The sequence below is a fragment of the Argopecten irradians genome, chromosome 11, assembly GCF_041381155.1.
Source record: "Argopecten irradians isolate NY chromosome 11, Ai_NY, whole genome shotgun sequence".
Classification (NCBI taxonomy): Eukaryota; Metazoa; Mollusca; class Bivalvia; order Pectinida; family Pectinidae; genus Argopecten; species Argopecten irradians.
Genome location: NC_091144.1, coordinates 19,256,219 through 19,281,940, shown reverse-complemented (window position 1 = coordinate 19,281,940; position 25,722 = coordinate 19,256,219). Strand labels below are relative to the sequence as shown.

The 25,722-nt window shown below is 35.6% G+C and overlaps 1 protein-coding gene across 1 annotated transcript in view; it reads right to left on the bottom strand.

Annotated features, from left to right (window-relative positions):
* LOC138334914 (APGW-amide-related neuropeptide-like) overlaps positions 1-25,493 on the bottom strand; it is a 36,275-nt gene extending 10,782 nt beyond the window's left edge. The window contains exon 1 of the mRNA XM_069283768.1: positions 24,730-25,493. Within this exon, the coding sequence (XP_069139869.1) occupies positions 24,730-25,335 (606 nt within the window). The 5' untranslated portion in view covers positions 25,336-25,493. The remainder of the gene's footprint in view (positions 1-24,729) is intronic.
* Between the last annotated feature and the right edge of the window lie 229 nt (positions 25,494-25,722).

Genomic DNA, 25,722 nt, shown 5'->3' with positions numbered 1-25,722 from the left:
GTCTGTGTTTCTTTAAAACGAAATAAAGTTTCATGAAGATTAAAGGTAAACCAATATTGGGTAGTTGTTTTCTGTAGAAAAAGCAAAATTGGCTTCCATTCCCTCTCATAAGAACCTGTCCGCCATCTTGACATTTTGGTTGAAGCACAACGCACACGTTATAATGACGTCATGTTATAGTGACAACACATTAAATAATCTAAAGTTTACACACAGTAAATGTTGTAAATTTTTCCAAAAAATACGCATCGTGTGACTTCCCTTTGATTTAAGACATGTAATTTTCAAATTCTTTAAGAAGTAATATACGGTAACTATGGCTGTCTAGACACGATGTTCTCATAAATTATCATTTACATACCGTAACTCACTATTATTATCGTTGTAAATGCTATCGGAAGTAACGCTTTTTGGGGATACGTCATCACTTGAAATGTTTATGGCCCCACAGAAACAGATCACACCGATATCAAAGTTCAAAATGCAATCAATATTTGCATGTAAGACGTGTTGTAATAAAGAAGAAACATTGATGAATCGATAGGAACATACAGAATTTGTTTTCGTGTATGTAGTCATTTCGCCCAAAGAACACTACAAAGCAAAATTAATATGCAATACTGAGACAAAATGGCGTTTTCAGTTAATGTAGCAAGATGTAGAAAATTCATTTGGTGTGAAATACAGGTGGCATAAATTAAGGTGATATCCTGAGGCGAATTCTACAATTACAAATGTGGTACAAGCAATAACTATGTGTTATGCAAATGCTAGAACCTCAAATGTTTCTTATAGTGTGTAAGATTATAAGAATACAAAACGTAGTGATTACGATATCAGGAAAAAATTCCATGTTCATACTTTCACTTCAACCGTACATGGATACTTAAATTATTCCGTAAGATGATTATGTCGTTTGTAGTTTACTACACCATACCCGTGATTACGTCACGTAATCATACACTAAACGTTAGTATTAACATAACGTGACGAGACAACAATCCGATCCAATAGCGCGGGTTCCAATTCGGAGTTGGTGTTGTGTAACTAGATATACACTCATTTCCACAGCCACAGAATCAGGATGGAAAATGGATTTAAATCTATCCCAGATTATGGCATAAGTTATAAAACCGATGTATATAATTTATAGACGGTATTAGATTTCAAAAAAAGATGTTACACTGTACTTGAATAATTGGTTTTGATCGACTAATGGTGGTTAATGTATTTCGGAAGATATGTCAACAGACTTAACTTCTTTACATAACATATAATATTTGTTGTAAGGCATTAGTTTCTTGCGGCCTGGGTACGAAAACACGTCTGAAAGTGATGCTTTCATTCGTAACATCCACTTTGGATATTGAATGATATTTTAATGTACATGTAGCCCAAACCAGCAAATGGCGAACGTCTCAACAAAGTTCGATTTATTTTCTTTAGTATCATGTTTTATTGAAATTGTAAGATGTATGGTTACGTTTCATGACATTGATGTGAATTTCAAAATTATATAGAAAATATTGATATACAAATGTTTAGAATTTAAAATTGGTACACCAAACAGATAACTAAGATAGATTCTTAAAAATAAATCGAATATTCAATATTGAATGACGTGCTAAATCAAGCAAAAAGCACACGACCACGGACGAAACTTTTAAGGCGAGGAGGATATAAAATCCACAGACCATCATTCTGCCAGAATCGTTTTTTACGATAATTTTCCGGAGACATGAATACACAGACACTTCCAGAATAGAGAACATTAAAACTCCCTCATGGTTTTCTGTATTGCGATTCCATAATAGATTTGAATTCCCACGTGGAAAATGTCCTGCTATCACCATAAAACCTTGCATGGTTGTATGTCTTGTTTGTTGACAATACACATCGTTTGTCTTTGGGAATATCACCAGGGATTGACGCAACACGTCCTTGGGTGGAGTCACAGCTGTGTCATAAACACAATGGAGTGTCTAACGGACAGACGAATGTACGGAAAGAAAGATCAACCTGGCTTTTCTTAACGTGTTTTAATATTACGAACTTATTGATAATGTGTTTTGCTCATCAAGCATAAAACTACATTCCTATGGCATCTATGGTCTATATAGATGCCAGAGCTTTGCAGAGATGATTGTCTGCAAAGCTCGAGCATCTATATAGATCATAGATGCCATAGGAAGATAGTTTAATGCTTATTTTTACATTATCATCTAATTTTAGGGTCTTTGTATTAACATTGTTTCAGCTAACCAGGGAAAACCGTTTATCAACGACGATTTAATCCACAAGATAGAACAGCCATTTTGACGGTGTTCAGTTGACGTCACCACGTCACCATATAAGTGACGTCATAATGGTCACGTTTTGGGCGTCAATTATACTGCATATACATCACCTTGCCTTGCTTAGTTTTATATAGAGAAGTGACATGTAAATGTAAATATTTGTCAATAAATACAAATAACTGAGTTACAAGCATGAACAAAAAAAACCATTTTGAACTAGATGCACTCACGAATATACCGCTGCCTCACAGAATATACAATCAGTCACACACAAACAACGCATTGCGTACAGTTAAGCATTGAACGTCTTTCAGTTGGCATTTATAGCCACGATGAACGCAAACTGGACAGAGGCAAATTCAATGAAGTGCGCTATTTACATTTGATTACAATTTTATGATGAAATACCAAGGCCTTTGCATCTATATTGTAATAATCATTCATTATCGTCATGGATAGAACATTCATTTGAACAGCCGTCTTCCATGATCGCTGGCACGGCAATTGTGACGTCACAATGATAATGACGTCAATATGAGTGATTGAAGTTTATTGTCTATAACTGCGCTTGGTGATGTTACATAGTGGGACTGCAGTGAAAATGTACATATATTGTCTTAAAATGACCTTAGCTGGTTTTTACTAGATGTATGTGTCAATAAAATGACATTACAATGAAACTATTCTAAATCCAAATAATCAAAATGTATGATAAAGTGATAAAAAAATAGAAACATAAATGATACAATTAATATGATCAATTTAGCAACAGCACAATGTTGAGTTTTGGATGAATTTTTAACCATTATAAAAACTGAAGAATGGATTCTGAATTCGTAAAAATTCTCATGTCACTAGACCGATCTTTAATATTTTAATGCCCATGTTAGTTCGTTTCAAAACCTGTCCATAACAAGCGATCATCCCTTCATGCAACAGGAATGTGAATAGAGATAACGTATGTATTTTTAATGACTAGAAATGTCAATTAGACATAAAAGGCCCCATCTTCATATAAGGAAACGAGTCGAGACGACCATTGTAACGCAGTCAAGATGCATTCTTTAGCCAGCCACTTTTTACAGTACGGTTACGTGAACCTAATGTTCAACATAAGTGTTGCACTCCTTTTTTTAGAGAAGTATGAACGTGTTTCAGTTTCTACATTTGGTTGACGGCAGAAAATCCTTCTCGACATTTACGCAATTTTAACTCCTATAAAGGACTTACATATAGGTAACCGCACCCCAGCGGTAAAATATTCATCGCAACTTCAATATCAGTAATGTAACGTTATTACAGATCTAGAGTCGCATTAGCTGAAAGTCTGTGGTTCACTTTTGATTCTGTTTTATTACCCTTCTGGAATACTGTACTTTCTTAACCTAAGAATGCACATTCGAGCTCTAAAACTATAGGGGCAGTTTCTTACTCTACTTAGGATAAATAAATTCTTGAATCTGTCTGGTTTACTTTCTTGAAGATGCCATCAAACAGATGATTACATTTTGATATCAAGTTGATTCAAAATGCCTACTTGTGTACATGTAGGTAATGTAGGTTGACTGATTAGGCTTGATGTGCTCTTAACAGTCATGGTCATTTACGGACAGTCTCCCCTCCATGCAGTGTGCTACGTACGTATATTTCTGTATTTTTGGAAGGCTATCCATGTTGTGTTATTCTGCAAAAGCGAAAACTTTTGTCGATAGCACCAAAAGAGAATATGGCGTGGCCAACGAATAGTGTTTCCCCTATAATTGGATGCTTGTTGACTGAATGTTGGTGCTAGTCTAGTCGAGGCGGTACCAATATCCGTAAAACTGGTTTCATGATCCTGTTTGACCGCATTTATGTATAAAGAGAATATGGCGTCTGGTTCGTCTTCTATCACTACTATATGAACTAGTTGAGCGTGAGTCTACAAGTTTCGGCGTGTTGTTTCAGCATTACAAAGCGAGGATTAAGCACCTCTATGTAATATACCCCAGTCTCCAAAACACACATTCACAAGGTTGTTAGTTTATCAAGATAACATCTAACCCAAACCTAAGTCCGTAACACTGTCCTCTGGTTCCACTACATTTCCGTGACATACAGAAGCTAGGGTAATCAAAGTAAACATAATAACACTTAGCTGACCATCTGACGTCTCTCACACGCTTAATTCACACGTTTCAGCTATAAGTAAAAGCTCAGTAATGATACAGATGCAGATGACCGACGGCTGATAATTCGTTAGTTCGACATGCTGACAGTTCTACGAAATAACGAGGGGACATGTTACATGCGTCCAGCTATTTCATGACACTATTTTCCATTCACTTTTGAAATATGCGTATCATGGCAGGGAATTATAAATACATTTAACATAACACCGCTGACACAAAAAAGAAAAAAAAATTTTGATAGTTAAATTTCAAATATGAAGCTTTAAGTACATAATACAATTTAAAAATAAGAACAATTTAAATTCAAATAGAAAATATCACCACTTTAACAGATCGACATATTATCTTGATTAGAAAGTAATAAAATCACATTGTAAGTGATTATATTGCAAGGTAAACAAAATATTAAAAAGGATTGTCATTGTGCATTGTCTTTTACGTTTTCAGTAAAACTTCGTTCACATCATTCCTACCAAACCTGCCATAACCGTTCCATCTTTTGATTTTTACAAACCTCTCGAGTTTTAAGTCATTGCGTGACATTAATTTGCTTCATTGTTTAAATAAAACCTATTAACATTGTACCATGTTGTGCGTGATATTATCAACCAACTATCAGATTGCTTACCATTCTCACGAGACTTATTCAGGCCATTTTGTTCTCTGGACTAATGAAATTATTTTTTTGACAATTTCCCAGACGATGATGTTTTGTTCATGTTTTAATTTTCATTATGTCAATCATTAGCGTATATCTTTCAGCAAATTGACACTCGGGAACTACATGTGTATTGCCTATATTTTCATTAACTTACATTAAGGCAATGAAACTGAATATTGACCTTGACCTTTTGTCTAGTTATTATCTACATGCATATACCAGAGTCATATGCACTTGTGAGTTGGTATTTTTGTTACGTACAGCTTTTTGTGATTGAAACATATTTTCCATGGAAAAGAACACGACGTAAATTTCGCTCACATTAAAATCGATATCAATCTGCAACAGCATGATGCTCTGTAAGATACAAAAATGTAATACCTAATTTATATTAAGAATATGTATTGTATAAAACAAAACATTCCCGCGTAACGGGGTCTCGTAGCGTAAAATCAATTGACGGATCGCCAGCTGTCAATCAAGACGCACATGACTTTGCATTTTGTATTGTGTGCTACGATGTTTGCTCCGACAATCACATTGAATAGTATAGAAACACGTGCGTTTGCGAGCACGAGGCGTGGCTATATTACACCTGGCGATCGGTCAATTACACCTGTTTTTTATTGGTCTTTACAGATTAATCAAAGATCAGGGAGACTTTTGACTTTAACATGATTTCATAAAAAGATGCAACATTTACATTACGTTCAGTCCAGTATACCAGACATGTTATAGCTGGTCAGTGATCTCTTTATGCATCAGATGTACGATAAAGCGTTTGTGTTATCTGCATTAATGGTTCGATGGATACAGAGAAAAATATAGGTTGTCAGCCAAGCATTTTATTGATACATAGACCGAACACAATGAACCAGTGATGGATTCATGCCAGTATTGTTTTATGGCTGACAGCATCAGAAAGGAATCTACCAGAAATTGGCGCTCATTGTTTTACAACTCTCATAGACAAGTGATGACTAGGAGACGGATAAAATATACATGTAGATAAAATAAAAGTGAAAGAAAAGAAGAAAAAAAACAGTAGAAAAAAATATTTGTTTTTGCAATATAGTTGTACACTGTTGTTCTTATATTCAAAATGTTGTGTTAACGACCAATGGACAGGAAACTGTCTAGTTTTCATAGTTTTGCTATCTCAAATGTTATTAATTGATCATTGTGAATTTCAATTTCTTTGAAACCATTGTAGATGCATCACAAAGGAATGACAAAATTAAACAAGGATAAAAATATACTTTTTCATATTGATGTAATACTCAAGCGTATTTCTTTTATATTTTGAGAAAATCGTTGCGACAACACGTTCGCATTTGATACTTTATTACACAATACGCAGGGTGAAAAACAAACGGATTGACGGACAACTTAATACTGAATAGCATTTGATGTTCACGCGTAATCAATAGATCGCGGCAACGTCAAGGGTTCTTAATGATAATCGTGCATTCATATATATATGTTTATAGAGTGATTCGCGTAACATTTGAATTAGCATCTCTGCTCTCACGCAAGATCAATGGTTTACACTGGGTTTTTTTATTAGTTTAACGCCCTACTAACAGCCAGGGTCATTTAAGGACGTGTCAGGTTTGTTGGTGGAGGAAAGCCGGAGTACCAGGAGAAAAACCACCGACCAGCGGTCAGTACCTGACAACTGCCCCACATAGGATTCGAACTCGCGACCCAGAGGTGGAGGGCATATGGTTATATGTCGGTACATCTTAACCACTCGGCCACCGCTGTATGATTATTTTCCTGTTTTGGTGATGTTGGGAATAAACAGAACTGTCTACTTAAACACTTTAGTCATGAAATTAGTAATGAATTATCTGATTAAAACAGTATTTTATCCACCTCCAGAAGTACCAGTGTCCTATATCTTATGTTTGGGTTGTTGGTTAATATGCGTTATGTCACCTATAATGTTAATGGACAGAGTAGTTGATCCACACACTTTACACCGGACGTTAATCAGAAGCTTACACTCAGCTGGTGTTATTGGGTGTTTTGGCCATGGAACACAACCCAAAAGCCTTTCTCAAGCTCTAAAATGTTGTAATGTCAAGGATGATTTTAGAACAATGGGTCAGTGACGAAAAGAAAAAAAATAAGGCTCTAAATTTAGTCGCCTTCGCGATAGAAATATGCCTCCCTCCCCCTGCAGGGCTTACCTACAATATCATAATTTTGAAACCAATTGAGAAAATATTGCGTCAAATGCCGTAATGACATCAGTAAATGAATTAGAAAATGATATAAATTTAGTTCTAAAATACTGAAGAGGAAGAGAAACTTGATATTAGTCATGATAAATGATAATGCCCCATTGTTAGTCAATTACTAGTCTTACTTTCTGTTGTAAATTTAGTTTTGTAAAAGTATTTAACTGTATTAACTAAGAATTAATACTCCCATACCGTTATAGAACTTTCCTTAGTTCACATAATTGTTTGAAAGCAGACAATAAGGACCTAAAAAGCACGACATTAATAAAGTTAGCGTCAGAACATATAGAATACGACAGGAATGATATTAAATTTGTTAACAATATAGTAATAATTTAATAAGGATAGTATAAATAGGTTTTTAAAACTAGCATTAACCTTTACAGAGACTAGACCTGCTGTTTGGATGTTATATAATCGTAAACATTCATGTTTCACTATGTGACCTTTCTAACCGTGGTAGGCGTTGTTCAGCGAATCACGGAAGGTGGCTGTTGTTCAGCGAATCACGGAAGGTGGCTGTTAAAATGGCTGTGCCGTTTATTCGTTATCGATGAAAAGTCCCTGATATTTTATCATATAACTGTTATCAAACGTAAATATAAGAATTGATCTGCATTCAGTGGACAGTAATTTGAGTGTGAATGCTTGCGTTTCATGTTAAAATCTGCTGTTTTTCAGTTGGCAAACTTCTACTCCCGTAATTGCCAAATTAATACATTTCAATGCTTAAATAAATTTCATCACACCGCATTTGTTGACTGATGCCTACGTGTTGCCGGAATATAAACAAACCAAAACAAAGCGGAAATTCCAGAGCGTGTTTCCTGTTCATAGAAAGTAAACGTGCAGTGAATGCGACAACACCAACAGGTTACACGTATGTCCGTGATTTAATTAATTGCGTATACAAATAATATATATATATATCTCAGTGAAATGAATACTTGTAAAGCCCGCGTTGTGTTTCTCGTGTGAAATTGGTGAATGGTCATTATAAAATTTGTTTGTTTGATTATTTTAACTCCTATTAACAGCTAGGGTCATGTACGGACGGCATCGCATGTATGAAGTGTGTAACGTGTTTGAAGTGCGTATTTTGAGAGACTGCGGTATGTTCGTGTTGTGACTCCTTCTATAGTGGAACTGTTGCCCTTTTTATAGTGCTATATCACTGAAGCATGCCGTCGAAGACTCCAAGCAACACATCCCACCCGGTCACATTATACTGACAACGGGCGAACCAGTCGCCCCAATCCTTGTATGCTGAGCGCTAAGCAGGAGCAGAAACTATCACTTTTATAGACTTTGGTGTGTCTCGGCCAGGGGACAGAACCCAGAACCTTCCTCACAGGGGCGAAGGCTCAACTCAAGGCCAAGATGGTTGAAGCGGAGATGCATTTGGCTTCTTGTGATAATAATGAAATAAACTGAAACTATTGTACGATGGCGTGTTTCAAAGTCAAACGAAAATGAATCTGTAAAATCTAAAGATGATCCATGAAAAAACAAAAAATGGTGTTAAGGAATCTTGCTTACGAGGCAAGCGTGAAGTTGACAAATATGTAAAGTAAATGTAATTTACAAAAAGGGTAGTTCTGAGCAGGTCGCGTTTTAAATGTTCATTTTTTCAATTGGGCTAACACATATGTGTATTTATAAATATAAGTTGAAAAAACAGTATTTCAGGGATGCTTCCAAAGAATTATGAAGTACAATATCAAAAGGACCGCACATAAAACCGAGGATATGACAATTTTTCCTTTTACCTTAAAAACAATCATTTTAATCATGTCCATGGAAATTTTCTATTTTGATACTTTTCTTAGAAAGACCTTATTTCTATAGTTTTGTTCCGATCAATAATAAGTAAGAATGGACCTATTTTAAGGTATGACGTAAATTTAACCATTTTGGTCAGTGGTCGAGCTCATCGGACGTTCTGAAACATGAAACGCCAATAGCAATCTTACGGCCACAACCACCTAATTCCAACGATTCCGTAGGTGTTAAAATGATACTTAACCGAACAAACTGGTGTTTTCACATCCCTATACGAAATGTCGCACAGTATATTGCGTTCATTGGAAAACAGAAAAGCTGCTGTTGCCGGAAGTGATTATTAAAACCAAGCGAGCAGACGGACACTTACACTCAAACGTTCTCAGGACTATCTACTCAGGGTCATCATGGGTGCACTTTATAACAGGGACATTTCTTAGCTATAAAACAGTCCAAACATGGTGATGCTACGTAATTATTAACACATGAATGAGGCAACGTAATTATGAAAGGCTTATTTTGCGTATACAGTTAAGTATTCATTACCGAATGGACAATTTTACTCTTTATTTACTTTTAGTCTTAATTATTCTTACGAAGTTCCCTCTAGCAAGGAAAATCAACCCGTTATTCGCGGAGGTGTTTTATGGACTTTAAGTAGTTAAACTTCCTATTAACAACCAGGGTCATTAAGAACATGCCAGGTTTTTTGGTGGAAGAAAGCCGGAGTACACGGAGAAAAACCACCGACAAGCGGTCAGTGCCTGGCAACTGCTCCACATGGGTATCGAACTCACAACCCAGAAGTGGAGGGCCAGTGATAGTATGTCGAGACATCTTAACCACTCGGCAACACATTATGATGGCGAAGGCTTATGTTCATCTCTTTTAGAATGTCTTTTAATACCACCAAATTAGGTTCCTTAATGCAAACTATTAATATTTCATTATTGAGTATATTCAAGAAGATTTTTTTAAAGACGGATAAAATCGCAAAATTCGTGCAAGTAATCATACAGTGGTGAAGAATCCAGATATATGGTTATTTACAAAATGCATGTAAGTTTCATGATCATCAACTGATGATGCATTCCAAAATGCTAACAAAGGAAAATATTACTGAATCACCCCCGCCACCAGCTTCCATTCTACTTATGTCTACGATGAACTGTCTTTCGAGTAACTGTAAGAGGTAATGTGAATATCTATGGTCAATTTAGATTGCCTCTGAATACCATCAAATGATGATGTGTTCAGATTTGTTAAGGAGGAAACTTTTTCGGTCATAGTTCAGCTCCAAGGAATGGTGACAGGAGTTACACCTACACATTACAAGTCTCTTTCATCACAGACAAGGAAGTCATTTGGCAAGTATTATTACAACTTTGAAATGCAGCAACTGCCAGTCAATATGAAGATGCATACGAGACCTAAATGGGTGCACTCTAATCGATCATGAGGTGGTCTAGGGGTAGAAGTGATTACTCAATATTATCAAAGTCCTAAACAATATGACTATGATTTATCAAATGGACAATGCGAAGGACTCATACTGTCAAATACCAGAGATGATCAATTAAGAAGACAATTAATTGGAGCAAACAAAAAAGACTTTATCAAGACAAATTACAACAATGGTATGTGAGGTGTTTGAACCTTAATGGAATTTTCATTCAAAAGTAGAAAGTTAAAATGAAACATTAGGTAGCCTCAAGACATGAACCAATTACTCTTGTTCCATATCATTGAAAGTATGCTTCAACAAGTTAGCATTTCAAAGCTTTCACGCTATCACATCGAGACACGACATATTTAGCAAATCACATTCTTTATTCACAGCTCATGCATGTTTATGTCATACAGAGTTGTATCACCTGATAAAATACTACTGCTTTCATCATCCTTCGAATGAAATAAACATTGCATAAGAGAGTCGTAGTTCTGTTTTTGTCAAAATAACACCTAAATTAGTCTAAGATCATATGGCGTACTGTTAAAGAAATACATCCTTAAAAACCACATTTTCGGGCTAAGGTGTCAATAAAACAAGTATTTGTTTTGGACCCATGGCGAACATTTCTCTTAGATGTGAGTGGGTTGTCTGCTTCGACAAGTCAAATACAATTTACTATGGCAGGAAGTAGCTACAATTAGATCATGCCAACGCTATAATCAAATCGTGTCACTGACTGATAACTAGAGGTTAAGTGTTGGGCGTATTCTGTAGAATTAAAATGACAAAAGAGAAACAATAAAGTCTTTTTCAACGTGTAACTGACACACAAGTTGCCACACGCAAATTTGGCAAGCATTGATTTAATTGTGATTATTTCGTTTGTGAACGTAATAACAATAAATCAAGTTAAATTTTGTCAGAACAGATGCTTATTCAAACAACGTTTGATTGCATCTCTGTCAAAAGACGCGTTTAATTCCCTTTCCATTTGATTAAGATGTACAATGCGTACCACACGTGAAAAAAATACGTGGTACTTTTATCAAATGTCATGTATGAATGGCCATTCAATATGTATGCACTAATGGAAATTTGTAGTAAGATTTTAAAGCGAAACTAGGTAGTTCAAGTATTGTAGGAATGACATTACATAACGACTACTATACAGAACCTCTACTGAATAACCAGTTTGAAACCACTCGTGCCGGAAGTGGGACCACTTGTTCGCCCGTTGTTATTATAGAAATGGCAAGAGTTCCACAATACAAGAAGACACAACAAGAATATATCGCAGTCTCCCTAACCACGTCCTTCATGCACGCAACCCATCGCATACATGCGAGGCCCTCCTAACATGACCCTGGCTGTTAACAGGAAGTTAATTTAATTAAACAAACAAAAGTATTATTGAAAAAAAATACTACAACAACTATGCAATATATGGACCAAGTTAAGATTGTATAGCATTACTGAACTGGCACACATTGCACAGACAACTGCACAGAACATCCACAGCGTTTCTATTATTACTTAAATAATTCATGAGACTAGGAAAAGACAAAGTATGTCTACTTATGTACCGTTTCGCTGTGATTTTTGTTACTCATTTGCTCTACTGCAACCGAAACCGCGAATTAAAACAATAACGACAATTGGATTCTGAAGAACAAAATCCCGGAAAAGTTACGATATTGCAAACTAAATTGTTGAGATAAGAATTAAATTAATATAATAAACATTTTGTTATGTTAAGAACTGCAAGTAAAACGTTGAAACCTTTTTTTTAACCCATAATATGTTTTTCAGAGAATAAAGTTTTGTTGACAGTTTACTAAACCATAAAATAGTATCGAAAGGTTAATGTCAACTGTAATTTCAATAAAAGAAAACTTGTATATTTTTTTAAATGAGCTGGAAGATAATGTGACGCCACGTCGTGGAATGTATAGACAAAGATTTTAAAAGCAAAATATGCCAAAACTAATTTGTATCTCATGTTGACGTAATAAATCCCTAATTTTTTATACAAAGCTTAATTACCTCATTTCTCCCACACAAAGACAAAATATTGCACATTTGTTCTAACTTATACCACAGTTGTATAGTTCTAACAATTTATCAAACAGCATTCTATAGTGCTTAATCAAACAATAAACACCCCATATATGCATCATACCAAGACAAAACATATATCACTCCATACCAGAAAATTAAGATTCCTTAATATTAGCAAAACGGGGATAAAACTATAAAATAACATCTGAATGTCCCTGTCTGGACGGGAAGGACACGATAGCTTCATCAATGAATTTACTTTTTGAAAATAACGAAATGCGGGAGATTATTTCGGCGATTTCATTATCTGGGGGTCGCCGCTCTGTGTGATTTTATGACATACAACTTATACAACTCACCGTTCTATGTGATAAGCTACAGAACCATAAACGATATTGCCACCTAGACAAAGATTACAGTATATGTCATTCATCACAACGGAGCAAATAGTACTTAAGCGCCATGGATTCGTATCAATTCGGGAAGACCAAATGAAAGTATTAAGAACTGAATACAATGGATAACAGATAATCGGAATTATCTATGATCTGAATCGCACGTGGCATTCGTCACAAGATTGACATCAAATTGTGTTGATCACAGATATTGTCCAGACCTTATCTTCGATTCAGTAAACGATAGGACTGTAAGCCACATCAATATCGTCGGGCATGTGACATCATAGGTTAAAAAAAGATGTTCTCTATAAGATGTAATCATGTGCGGTCATATTGCAGACTTTTCATCGTTGTCGGTATAACATGAGAGGATGGGGCATGTTTGTTCTGTCTCTGGCAGCATGCCTCAGTGAGATAGCAGTATTACAAGGGCTAGAGTTCTACTATCACAAAGAGATATAACACGAACATACGGCGTTCTTCCAAAATACGAATACATTTCACAAATGCAGTATACTACATACACGGGAGGTCGTTCTTATTTAACCCTGGTTGTAACAGGATGTTACTCTAATAAACCAACTAATTAACATGATAAAAGACATTCTCATAAGGTTGTTGTATAATTCCCTTTGTAGTTTTATTACCATCTGTAGTATAAAGGTGAAAGGCCGATATTGCTTTATCATATCAACCATCAAGTTACATGTGCTGTTATTTTATACCTACGTATCAAGTAGACCCTTTGATATGTTATTCAGCACCAAAAGGTACTAACATTTAAGAATAACAATACATAAAATACAGTTTTGTTTATTTCAAAAAGATAAATAAGAGTTCAAAGTGAATTTTAGCAGTGACCAAGAGACATTCTAAAAGCAGTATCATGTATCTTACAGTGGTTAGTGTGAAAAAACCTAATACATACCTAGCCACTGTATGAGAAAATACCCATCTCACATTTTAAGAACTGTACGAGAACGTCATGTTTCGACCAGTGTGATATTTTCCTGACCAGCATTGTAGATCCGAAGACAGAACAGCAACTGTTTAATGATTGCTAATCACAAAAAAAGAGAATATTTGTTCTCCAAACATTCGAGATGATCATGATGAGTTGTTGCGCCATCACCATATAGTGCTTTAAACAATATGTCATCTTAAAATGATCTATCTTCGTTAAGCTCATGTCCGATATGGTATATTTCATGTTGATTAACTGAAGGTGTTTCGGAGCACTTTTGTATGAAAATCTTTGAAATCCACTCCCTCATCTAATTAATGGTGTAATTAAGTCGCACTTCCTTTTCAGAAACCAATTATGCTGTTTCCGGCCAAATGACGTTATGATTTATAGATAACTGTTACAATACCGTCAAAGAGGAAATTGATATGAAAATGCCAACAGGAGTTTCTTAGACATGTTATGGATCGACAGCATTCATTATTCATCATACCAATCAGATGTGATGAAATGGTTTACAGCATTGCAGTAAGAATGATATTTTTAAATTCTTTTTCGTTATCACTTAAAGGAACACGAACCTTAAATAAGTAGTTATGTATGCTTAGATATGGTTTTCGGATATGTATTGATGGTTTCATTACAATGATTGGTTATCTAAAACGACAAGAAAACGTGGGGAATACCTACCTCAAAAATGATACAAACAGTCCGTCATATTCTATTTTTGGAGCGCAAAACGAAAGCTGGTCGAAAGCGAGGTTATAATGAACAACAAACTTGTCGACAAGACAAGAAATATGAGTTTTCCACATTTAAAGATTATTTTCTAATTAACTATGGTTGTTAAGCCATATTTGTTAATATTCGTTATAAAACAATTTGTATTTAGCGTAGGAATGATAAGTCAAAAGTCAAACGAGACATTCATTCGGCGGGGCACCGCGAACATAGGTTCTTGACTTATTTTTCACATGGATATCACGCAAGTATAAAATGGGAAATTGCTCCCGTCTCTAGTATTCCAGCGATCTATTTGTATTTACCTACTTTCCCAATCTCGCACGATACTGACTCTTGTCGTACTCCGTTTTTTATCGGAATTCGTTTGTGTTCGCTTCACCCACGTTTTTGACCCACCATTTTGTTTTCATTCAGTTAATTTGTGCAGTGCACTGTGGGAGGTCACTTAAATTCGACACTGCTATTTTAATACAACCAGACTACAAAACTCGACCGGGCCGGTTCAAAATACAGAAAAATGGCATTTCCCTAATAATTATTTCATTTGACAAATTTGCACAATAACTGATGTATATTACTTAGTAAGGTCTCTGACACGTCTTAAATATGTATTTTACTCAAATTTACATGGTTTATTTAGGCTCATGTCCCTTTAAATCTTTAATGGGTTTATAATCAAAATTTCTGGTAACGAGCATTCTCTATGAATTATATTACATGTATATCATAACAATGACGTCGCCATTTTTACATGTAACATTGCACCTGATTGGCTCATACACGGTAGTGATATCTTAGAGAAAAATAGTCAATTGATGTACAATTTTCTTGAAAAGATTGAATTACAAGGGCAGACTTGAAATAATTCACAGTATCTTAGTAAGAATAAGATTTATAGATTCTTTTCCGATAAATAATCAAGCATAATGATATTGATTGGGAACACATGCTTTTACAAGAAAGGTTGCAGGAAATAGGACTGAGTGAGTAGATAAAGGAAACCTAATGTCATTTCCGACAACTGATAACAAAAGAACAAAATATTAACAATAGTCTCTGGTCATAATGATATTTTCTTGTAGACAAATGCCTGATATATAGAAAATAACTGTAAACAGGATATTTTCTATAATGGGACTAATAGTAATATTTTTTACCAAAGACGTGTCCACAATATATGTGTATACTCTATAGAATAAATGGCTAAAAGATACTTTCATGTACTCAGCATCTTGTGCTGGTAGATATCGTTGCCCTGAATGTAGGAAGTTAGAATAGTACCTGCTGCCCCTATTGAATGATCGTAAAAGGCAACTAAATCTTGGGTATTATTTTGTCTCTTCTTCCTAACTGACTTTATTCTTCCAAACGTCTCCCTTTACATCGCCTCACTCTTGGCCTTTTTTGAGCGCTCGCCCCTGTGAGGTAGGATCTCGGCTCTGTCCCCTGGCCGAGTCACACCAAAGTCTATGAAAGTGGTGGTTTATGCTCCTGCTTAGCGCTCAGGATACCGTGAGTGGAACGACTGGTTCGCCCGTTGTCAGTATAATGTGACCGGTTGGGTGTGTTGCTTGGTGTCTTTGGCGGCATGCTTCATAGCACTATAAAAAGGGCAATAGTTCCACTATACAAGAAGATACAACACGAATATACCGCAGTCTCCCAAAACACGTACCTCGCACTACAAACATGCAATACACCGCATACACAGGAGGCTGTCCTTTATGATTACATGACCATAGCTGTTAAAAGAACGTTAATTGAATCAAACAAGCAAACAAAGGTAGATATCACTTCCATAACATATCAGTATAATTTCTTCTTTCGAGGGATACACCACATATTGCCCATTTGATAAAATCAATCCATATTTCTCCTAACGCGCTATCAGAGAATTGCTTCACGACTATAAAAGAATGAAGCATTCAAAGGAGATTTCTTTCTTTTGACAATAGCCTTATGGAAAGGTTGTAAGCCATATGAATTTAACAGTGAATTTAACAGATACAACACTCGGCGTCATTCATCCTTGGCCGCGTTATAATTTAGAGCAAAGTTCGTTTTGCACATATAATGCTGAAATACAACTCCGTGAGTAATATGAATAGAATGTGAAATAAACTGTTCGAATTATATTACTGAATATAGACTAAACTCTCTGGCACCATACTATGTTAAAATAGTAGGACTGATAAACAAATACTGTACAGGCTCCAGGCAAATACGTTTAAGACTGATTTCTAACCGAAATGCCAATGGACCAATTTGCTCTCTTTTTCATAAAATGCGAAAAGGGGCAATGCAACAAGCCTATCGAGTAGTCAGTTGACATTGAAATCATATGACCAGGATAAACAAATAAACTAATGTCTTCATAATTGAATTTTCCTGTCGACATCAAGCTTAAACACATTATGAGAGTCCGTCTCGTACTAATCGCAGCCATGGTTATCATAATAAACAATGGGACATATGCATCAAGTATTTAGTTGGTTAGTTGATTAGATAAACGTCCTATTTAACAGCCAGGGTCATTCAAGGGCGGCATCCGGTATATGTGATGTGGTGCGCATGTGGAGTACGTAAATGTTTTGGGAGACTGCGGTATATTCGTGTTATATCCCTTTGTAATAAGTGGAAATTTTTGCCCTTTTCATCAAAAGAATCAAAGATAAAATATTTCCCATAACCGTACATATGTTAGCAATATATCATTCAGTAAGTCCATTCAGACCGTTTCACCATTGCTTTTATGTTTCGTGATGAACAACACTTATATTGATAACACTCGTGTTTGTCAAATATCGTATATTATGATCTTCAGTGTCCCACTCAAGGAAGGAACACATTATCGTCAATGTTGTAGTGATACACATGTATCCCATCCTCAATTTTATTAACAACCTCTTCTGCTACACCCAATAATCAATGCCGCCTTGTTGCTCCCGTCACTATAAATACCTATATCCGATTAAGTTATTGTGACCTGACGTTTCAAACGTATGACATTACATAATAAAGCACAATGCTACGTCTAATCAGCGTCAAGTGGTGATAACAGGTTATTGTCCGTCCTCAATCAATATCCCATCAATATTGGCTCAATCAATTTGTTCACGAACTGAGGAGTACTACAGATCACAGTTAATGTGATATAAATACTCTCTGTTTGTATCCTGGTATTGGAGCGACTCCCAAAGGCTATCCTTTGAACAACATGTTGATGTGAATAGCGGTCTTTTTCATTCCTGACCAGATCAGATGTTTGTTTTCCTTTGAACTAGCAGCAGATATGAAGATTAAAAAAGCGTTCATATTGCTTCATTTCTATGTTATAAATTATTTGGATTGCTTAACAAGTTACGTGTCATTTTAATAGCGGAGCTCTTGCCCATTTTGTAGTGGTATCTCACCACAGTTAGAACTTTAAATGACATCTTCTCTATGAGATATGCCTAATGCGGTACGTATATATGTGAGTTTTTGACTGCAGTATGATCATAACATGTGTCATCGCAATAGTTCTGAAACGCTATTTCAATGAAACCCAGTCAAAAAACAACAACAGAAAAGGAAAAAAGAAAAGGAAACTAAACAGCAAATAATCAAACTACTTCTTCCAATCCTTAATGCTTTCATATTTTATTAACTTATCTCAAAGTAATGTGAAAAGGAGATATAATTCTTCATCTTCCTAACGAAATCGCTAGAAATGTTTGGCCTTGAGTTTGGTGTTACGGTCAAACTCTTTAAGAAGTGTCAAAGGAGACTTTAGGACAAAGTCAGAAAGTATAGAAAATATAACAAGCTTTTCGCGATCATGCAATTGCAGAGCAGGCACAATACAAACGTCTGAGCTTAGAATTAAAATTAAATTACAGATGAAAAATAGAATAATCGTTTATATAATTGCATTCATATATATCTCATTCGTTCTGATACCTGATACGTTTTAAAATTTCAATTACTTCTTTTTTCTGTTTTAATTTCCATGAACAAAATATAATCGGATTTCTTTATGCTGCGCAAATTAAACTTGAATAGAACAATGTGAATATTTAACTGATAGCTAGATTTCATTACCTTTTCTTACCTATGTAATAGTTCCTTGAGGAATATACTACGTGTCTCTCTGGATTACAATTTCAGAAATTAGATTGAACATACTTCTATTCGTATTACCATTTAACGACCATAATGGGCTTCAGTGATTCTAACAGTATGCTATTCTTTTTCGAAGCGGCACCCGATAGACAATTACATTATTGCGACGGAAGTGCTGGCGATTGTGTTATGTCTGAAAGTAATCTGTAAGATTATCCAATTATTACCCGTGATGTTAGTAAACAACACACACAGGAGCAATGCTTTCTCACATATAATAATTATTTTTTGTTTGAATGCGAAGAGACACAAAGATAATACATGTGACCTTGTGACAGTTTCACAAACGTCATACTGTCTTCATTAAGCCTTCTTAATATGTAATGTTTTCAAGAATAAATGCATATAACAAAATCTTTTATTCGAACAATTAATCTTTGCAAAATATTTCAAGCCCCGTTCAATCTCGTGATTAGCAATAGCTTACGAGTTGATAAGGTTTTAAAAACATTTAAAAATGTAGAAAAAAAACCAGCATGTTTAAGTCTAGTGCGATTATTTTCAAATCTTGAGAATATTAACTGAAATATAAGGTACATGTACTGCATTTTGGACAGTTCATCGACAGCATTACGCGACTCGACGCGTTTAGAGCCAAAAGTATTTCGTTCAACAAATCTGTACTGTCGCTACGCTTTATATGAATTTTTTACGAAGAAAGTGTTTAAAAATGCATCCTAGAGACGTGTAACTTAGATTAATGCAAGATGCCAAAAGAGCCTGAATCGCTCAACTGACTTGTTAAGCCATGCAGTAGTACGATTACAGTTTTCATGTTTATTTTCTCAAATATTTTAAAGACATACCACTACTTGCCACTATTGAGTCCGGCCCGTACTACCTTAGTTACAGTCTATAACTAGTAGTAATTTGGAATGTATTGTGCTTTTCTATTGCATCCATACACCAATTATACACAGCATAACATGATTAAACCAGTGTTTGGGTGTGTAAGGAAATTAAAGATGCTCCAAAGCCGACAGAGCATAAACGATAATCATCGTTTGAACAATATGTTATGGAGATAAGCCTTAAACTGTACAATATGTGGGATAGAGAACTGCCCGTCAGGCCCGAGATCTATTCTCTATCCCACATATTGTACAGTTTGAGGCTTATCTCTAACTTAAAACATAGTAAGTCTTTGTGTTAATAAAGTTCACTTTTATTTCTAATATAAGCCATTTTTTTGCCTTTGTCTATGAGCTAAGGTAACACTATCAATGTGCATTCAACCATGACAAATCTGATATAGACAATTGCAATATAAAATTACCTTTACCTGCGATATATGAGATGAATAGCATTCATGAACGGAATGCATGAAGCATGCTTTTGGGTTGGACAACTAAATGTAAATTAATTTTCATCATGTCCACCGACAGTGATGGAGGGATATTATTTTATCGATTTAAGCGCTATATTAAGGTGGCTTTAGTGACTTTTACTAAAAGGACATTTCTTTCCAATGTCTGATGTGACATATGAAATTATACTTGCAATTGAGGCGTTTGTTTGAAAGCGTCTTGTTAAAATAATCACATGTAAAAGTGATTTCCAGGCCAGTTCAAGGTCGTTAACCTGCTGCCCCCTAGTCGTAAAAAAGTGATCCCCCTTCCTAACTGAATCTTCTGCCGTCCCTTGAACCTGCAGGGAGTTGAGCGTTCTCCTCGTGAGAAAGCTCTACGACCCCTCTCTAAAAGTGGACAGTTTCAGCATGGATTTATTTATAACCATGGGGTGTGTAATGTTTTCATGATCACTATAACAAGGGCCAGTGGAATTTTAGATGCAAATACACTCTGAAATATTGGGAGGCCGTGAAACTAAATAAATCAAAATCCAGGCCAGTGTCCGGTGCCCCCAAAACTTTGAATTCTGTGTAGATGATTTTGATTTATTTATACCATGGGCAATATCAACAACATGTGGAATTTAGATGAAATTCTTAGAATGTGGAAATTGGACAGTTAATCATGATTTCAGAATGTGGAAATTGGAGTTAATATTGAAGGTAAGTGTTAAATTACTATATCTGAGATATATACAGAAATTCTGTGGATGTGTTTAATTCCGCACCAATAGAGGATTGAATTCTCTTCATATTCATTGTGTGGGGTTTGTTCGTAATTTGGATTTAAAAGTAATGGAATATTCCGGCAGGTTGTGTGTTAACATTATTATGGGATTATGCCTGGAGAAATGTACTCACCCGTATTGTGTTACTCTCCCATAAGTTACCTTTTACTGTCTTATAAGTGACTGTCTTATAGTCACATATAAGACAGCAAAAGGTAACATATAGTACAGTTACAGGTAATTGTCCGATAATCCGGGAGTTAAAGTACAGAAACAACATTATATGACATCACAACTATGTTTTAATTGGTGTTTATCGTGTATATATGTCTAATTAACACAAAAAGTAATATCAAATAATTTAATTTTCTTTTGATGCATGCTCAATCAGTAATTAATTCCATAAAGGACATAGTGCCATGGATTTTTTTCGGGAATCTCAAACTTTTCAATGGCGGTAATGGTATAAAGTAGGTACATTTTCTAACTGAGGAGAAAAAAAACATTTGTCAGCGGTCGAGCAATTTTTAGCAAAATCTAATTAAATGGTATTTGTATAATTTTCAAACTAAAACTTTCGTTAGCTTCGTTACCGAAAAGCACTTTTCACAGTAAAAATGATCGAATTTAATTTTCGCACGGAAACATATTCCCGGACGAAGCAGCGGAGAAACATATTCCCGGACGAAGCAGCGGAGAAACATATTCCCGGACGAAGCAGCGGAGAAACATATTCCCGGACAAAGCAGCAGAGAAACATTTCCCGGACGAAACAGCGGAGAAACATATTCCCGGACAAAGCAGCGGAGAAACATATTCCCGGACAAAGCAGCGGAGAAACATATTCCCAGACAAAGCAGCGGAGAAACATATTCCCGGACAAAGCAGCGGAGAAACATATTCCCGGACGAAGCAGCGGAGAAACATATTCCCGGACGAAGCAGCGGAGAAACATATTCCCGGACGAAGCAGCGGACACCCGTCGACACCGACATAAAACAATTGCGTTACAAGCGTCGCTACAAAGCCTAGATATCATTGCTGGCATCTCATCCCATATAAGTGTATTCCCTTAAGATATATTAAAATCTCGATTATATTTCAATCATAATAGTATTTTGATTAACCTCGATAAAATCTCTTCATCAACGTATAGATATTGACACATATTTTCATAATCAACTTAAATGTAAAATGATTTCGAACCTTTAATGGTGAAAGTACTCATTGTAGTGTGTTTAATACCATTTTGTGTACTTTTCATCTTTCTTAGACGAGTTTCCTTCTCGTTGTTAAGTTCCATGACACATATCTTTATCCTAAATATTTTCACGGGTTGCCTAGAAAATATTTGAAAAATAAATCCTGTTGTAAATCAAGCAGATACATGACTATATCGAAGTCAAGATGAGCGATAATGATTTGGAAACTTTCGATGACACATATCTTTATCCTAAATATTTTTAAATATTGAAAATCGCTAGGTGGATCCCATTTAGTCAAACAAGTCGGAGTTCGTCGACATTGTAACGTCGATGCCAAGAGAACGTCATGTGTCACCATTACTACGTAGCATCTGTCCAAACTACTCCGAGAACGGGTCATGAACTTTTCGTTCGGCAATTATCGTAACTGCGGTACTATCATTATATATATTCTTCCATATAACTTAATTTCAACTACATCTACATATACTAACAATATCGGGGTCGAATATAACTTTTTGTTCACAGTTACGTAGAGTATAGTGTGACTTCAATGCTGAAGTATATTTTAAGTCAGTCTGAGTCCAGTGATGACTCATAATGATCGAAAGAAGGACACATTCAAGGAGGCAAAATCATCAATGACCTGCGATTCCCTGTTCATCCCGCAAGCTTAGCCTCGTTTTTTTTTCAATCCATTGGTGCCAGGTTTACAGTAGATTATCTGCTACGTAAACCTTTGGGCACAGTAAACAATAACGGTGGTAACGTTCTTCCTCTATTTAGTACTGAGTAAGAATTTACTCGCAGATCTCGCTGATGAACAGACCATCAGGAATCGTAAATGATAAAAATTCAAGTTTCGATTTGGTTAATAGTAGGCTTGAACTTGTCATTTGCAGTCAAATATATCAACCGTTTGGTATAATAGTAAATATGTTTTTTGTGTGTGTTATATTTGTTTTATATTCGAGGTCGTGTTGGAACATCTGACACATATAAACTTATATTGATACACAGCTATATGTGCTATTGATTTTGTGTAGAGTGCTTATAACAAAAGTTTTCATCCTCGCGAGTCGATTGTTCTAACCCAACAAACAATGCATACACATACATTTCATGCGATATAGTACATATCGACTTATAATCAATACTAATAGTTAACCGTGACAACGAAGAGCGATGTCTAAGTATAGGCCAGAGTTTGCACTTACTCCGAACATTTCTGATTGAATCAGGAACATAGTGTCTAAGACGTAGCGATTCCACGTCTCTTTTGATGTTTGCTTTCGAAACATTCGGCGCCAAGGAAACAATAGTAAGTGATGCATACAAATTTACTGGTTTTTGTATGAATGTATGTACACAGTGGCAAGAAAAACACATTAAGGGATTAATGACATGTAAATTATTGGAGACTACGTGGATAGACTACAATGTATACTGTGGAAACTATAGACCCAGCCTCCGTAACTGTATATGTATTATCACTTTACATAATATGATATACAAATGTATCGAATGTCACATTATGCGTTATGTTTGTTTTTGTCAATTTTAATTAGAAACCGACATCTAAACGATATTCAAAGTTACATAAGACTGGTAAAGACAATAAATGTGCATTTCATAATTTACGTGATATGTCGTGTGTTAATTATTTATACTGGTGATAATATACATGGGGTTAACATTGATATTATTATATATTATATCAATATTATTTGTTATTTATGAGATAAGTCTTGGTTATATTCTAAACTGATAATACAGATGGAACGTACTCCGCAATGAATATGATAAAAGTAAAATCGATACTATTCACTTTCGTTGCCGACAATTATGGATAACTTTTGAATTAAAACAGGTTAAATATAGCGTCCAGAGAAACACTATGAATTTATATTGATGTAATTCATTAAACACCCTTTGTATGACTCAAATTTCTGAAAATGCATAAAGATTTACATAATTTACATTCCTAAAACACATTTTTTTTAGCTAAAACGTGTTTCGATTCTAAACGTTAACAACCCTTGCAACATAATTTATTCATCTGAATTGTATTACAACCTTGACTTTATTCCAATTTACTCTACTGTCGATAAATCACTGCTAAAACTCCATATACTGAGAGGTTTTTTTATATATACATATGGAGAAAATATGAGTTGGTGTGTTTAAATAAAAACTTGCCTTTTTAGATGAGATGATTAACTAAACCGTATATATGTAATGTATAATGTCCTAGATCATTTCAGCCATCTTTAGTATTTCTAACAGACTATTCCTAAAATTGCAAACTACACACTTCAATAAATTAGGCGGCGCCACTGAACCATGTTTCGCAGCTTTAAACTGTGATTAGGGTTTGAGTTGCGAACAAATAAATTGCTTATCTGGAATATGGCTAATTATGGATATATATTTTACCAAATAGAACAACGTCATACTTGTTTAACAACTATTTACTGTATAACATACCACCACGATACACTTACCTCAATAGCAGAGTTTATTAAATATTCAGCTTCTTCCTTCATAGACAGACACACATCCATCGACCTTTTCCCCCATCCAGGCGCTCGTTTTCCCCATCCGGGTCTCCTTGTTTCTACTTCAATATTGTCTGATCGTTTACCCCATCCCGGTCGCCTTTTATCATAAACAGAGTATTCCCCATCATCAATAAAGTTTCTTTTACCCCATCCTGGTGCACGTTCTTCCATGTTCAAGCCTTCGGAATCCCTCTTGCCCCAGCCGGGTCTTCTTTTTTCAAAATCAGAAAAGTCTTGTATTGTCCTTTTACCCCAACCCGGTCTTCGTTTCAGCATTGAAATTCTGTCCAAAATTTCGCTACGTTTGCCCCATCCGGGACGACGTTTATTAAGAGAATTCTCTAAGAAATCAGACGAGTCACGTTTACCCCAACCTGGTCGCCGTTTATCTGGTTCCCCAAACTCTTCTAACGTCGATTCGTCGTCTGTTTGACCATCTCGTTTACCCCAACCTGGGGCGCGTTTATCCAAAATGTCAGTTTCACTGGATGCAGAAAGTACACTAAATGTCAAAATAAAACTAAGAATTCCTACTGCTAAAGAATCCATGATGCTTTCTCAAAGATGTTTCACTTTCCGAATGTATTGCCTGTTGTAACCGTCTCTGCGTGCCACTTGATGGAACCGATTCCCTACGCCTTATATAGCTCGCAGTTTGGCGTGGTATGCTAGTTTTGAAATCATTCAAACAATAAAGCGTAGTAAATAGCAGACGACAACTTCAGATTTTTCTGATGAGATGAACCAAGTTACTCGAGCCAATCAAATGATTTGTCATCTAAGATATATGAGTAACCAATCAGAAACACTTTTATTTGATGAGTGTAACATGGAAGGCGGGCTCAAACGCACGGAGTACAGCTATCACATCCGACAATACACCCACTATGTTTGTGTGATGGTGTACTGGTAGTACGATGCTCTGTTGACTTTAAC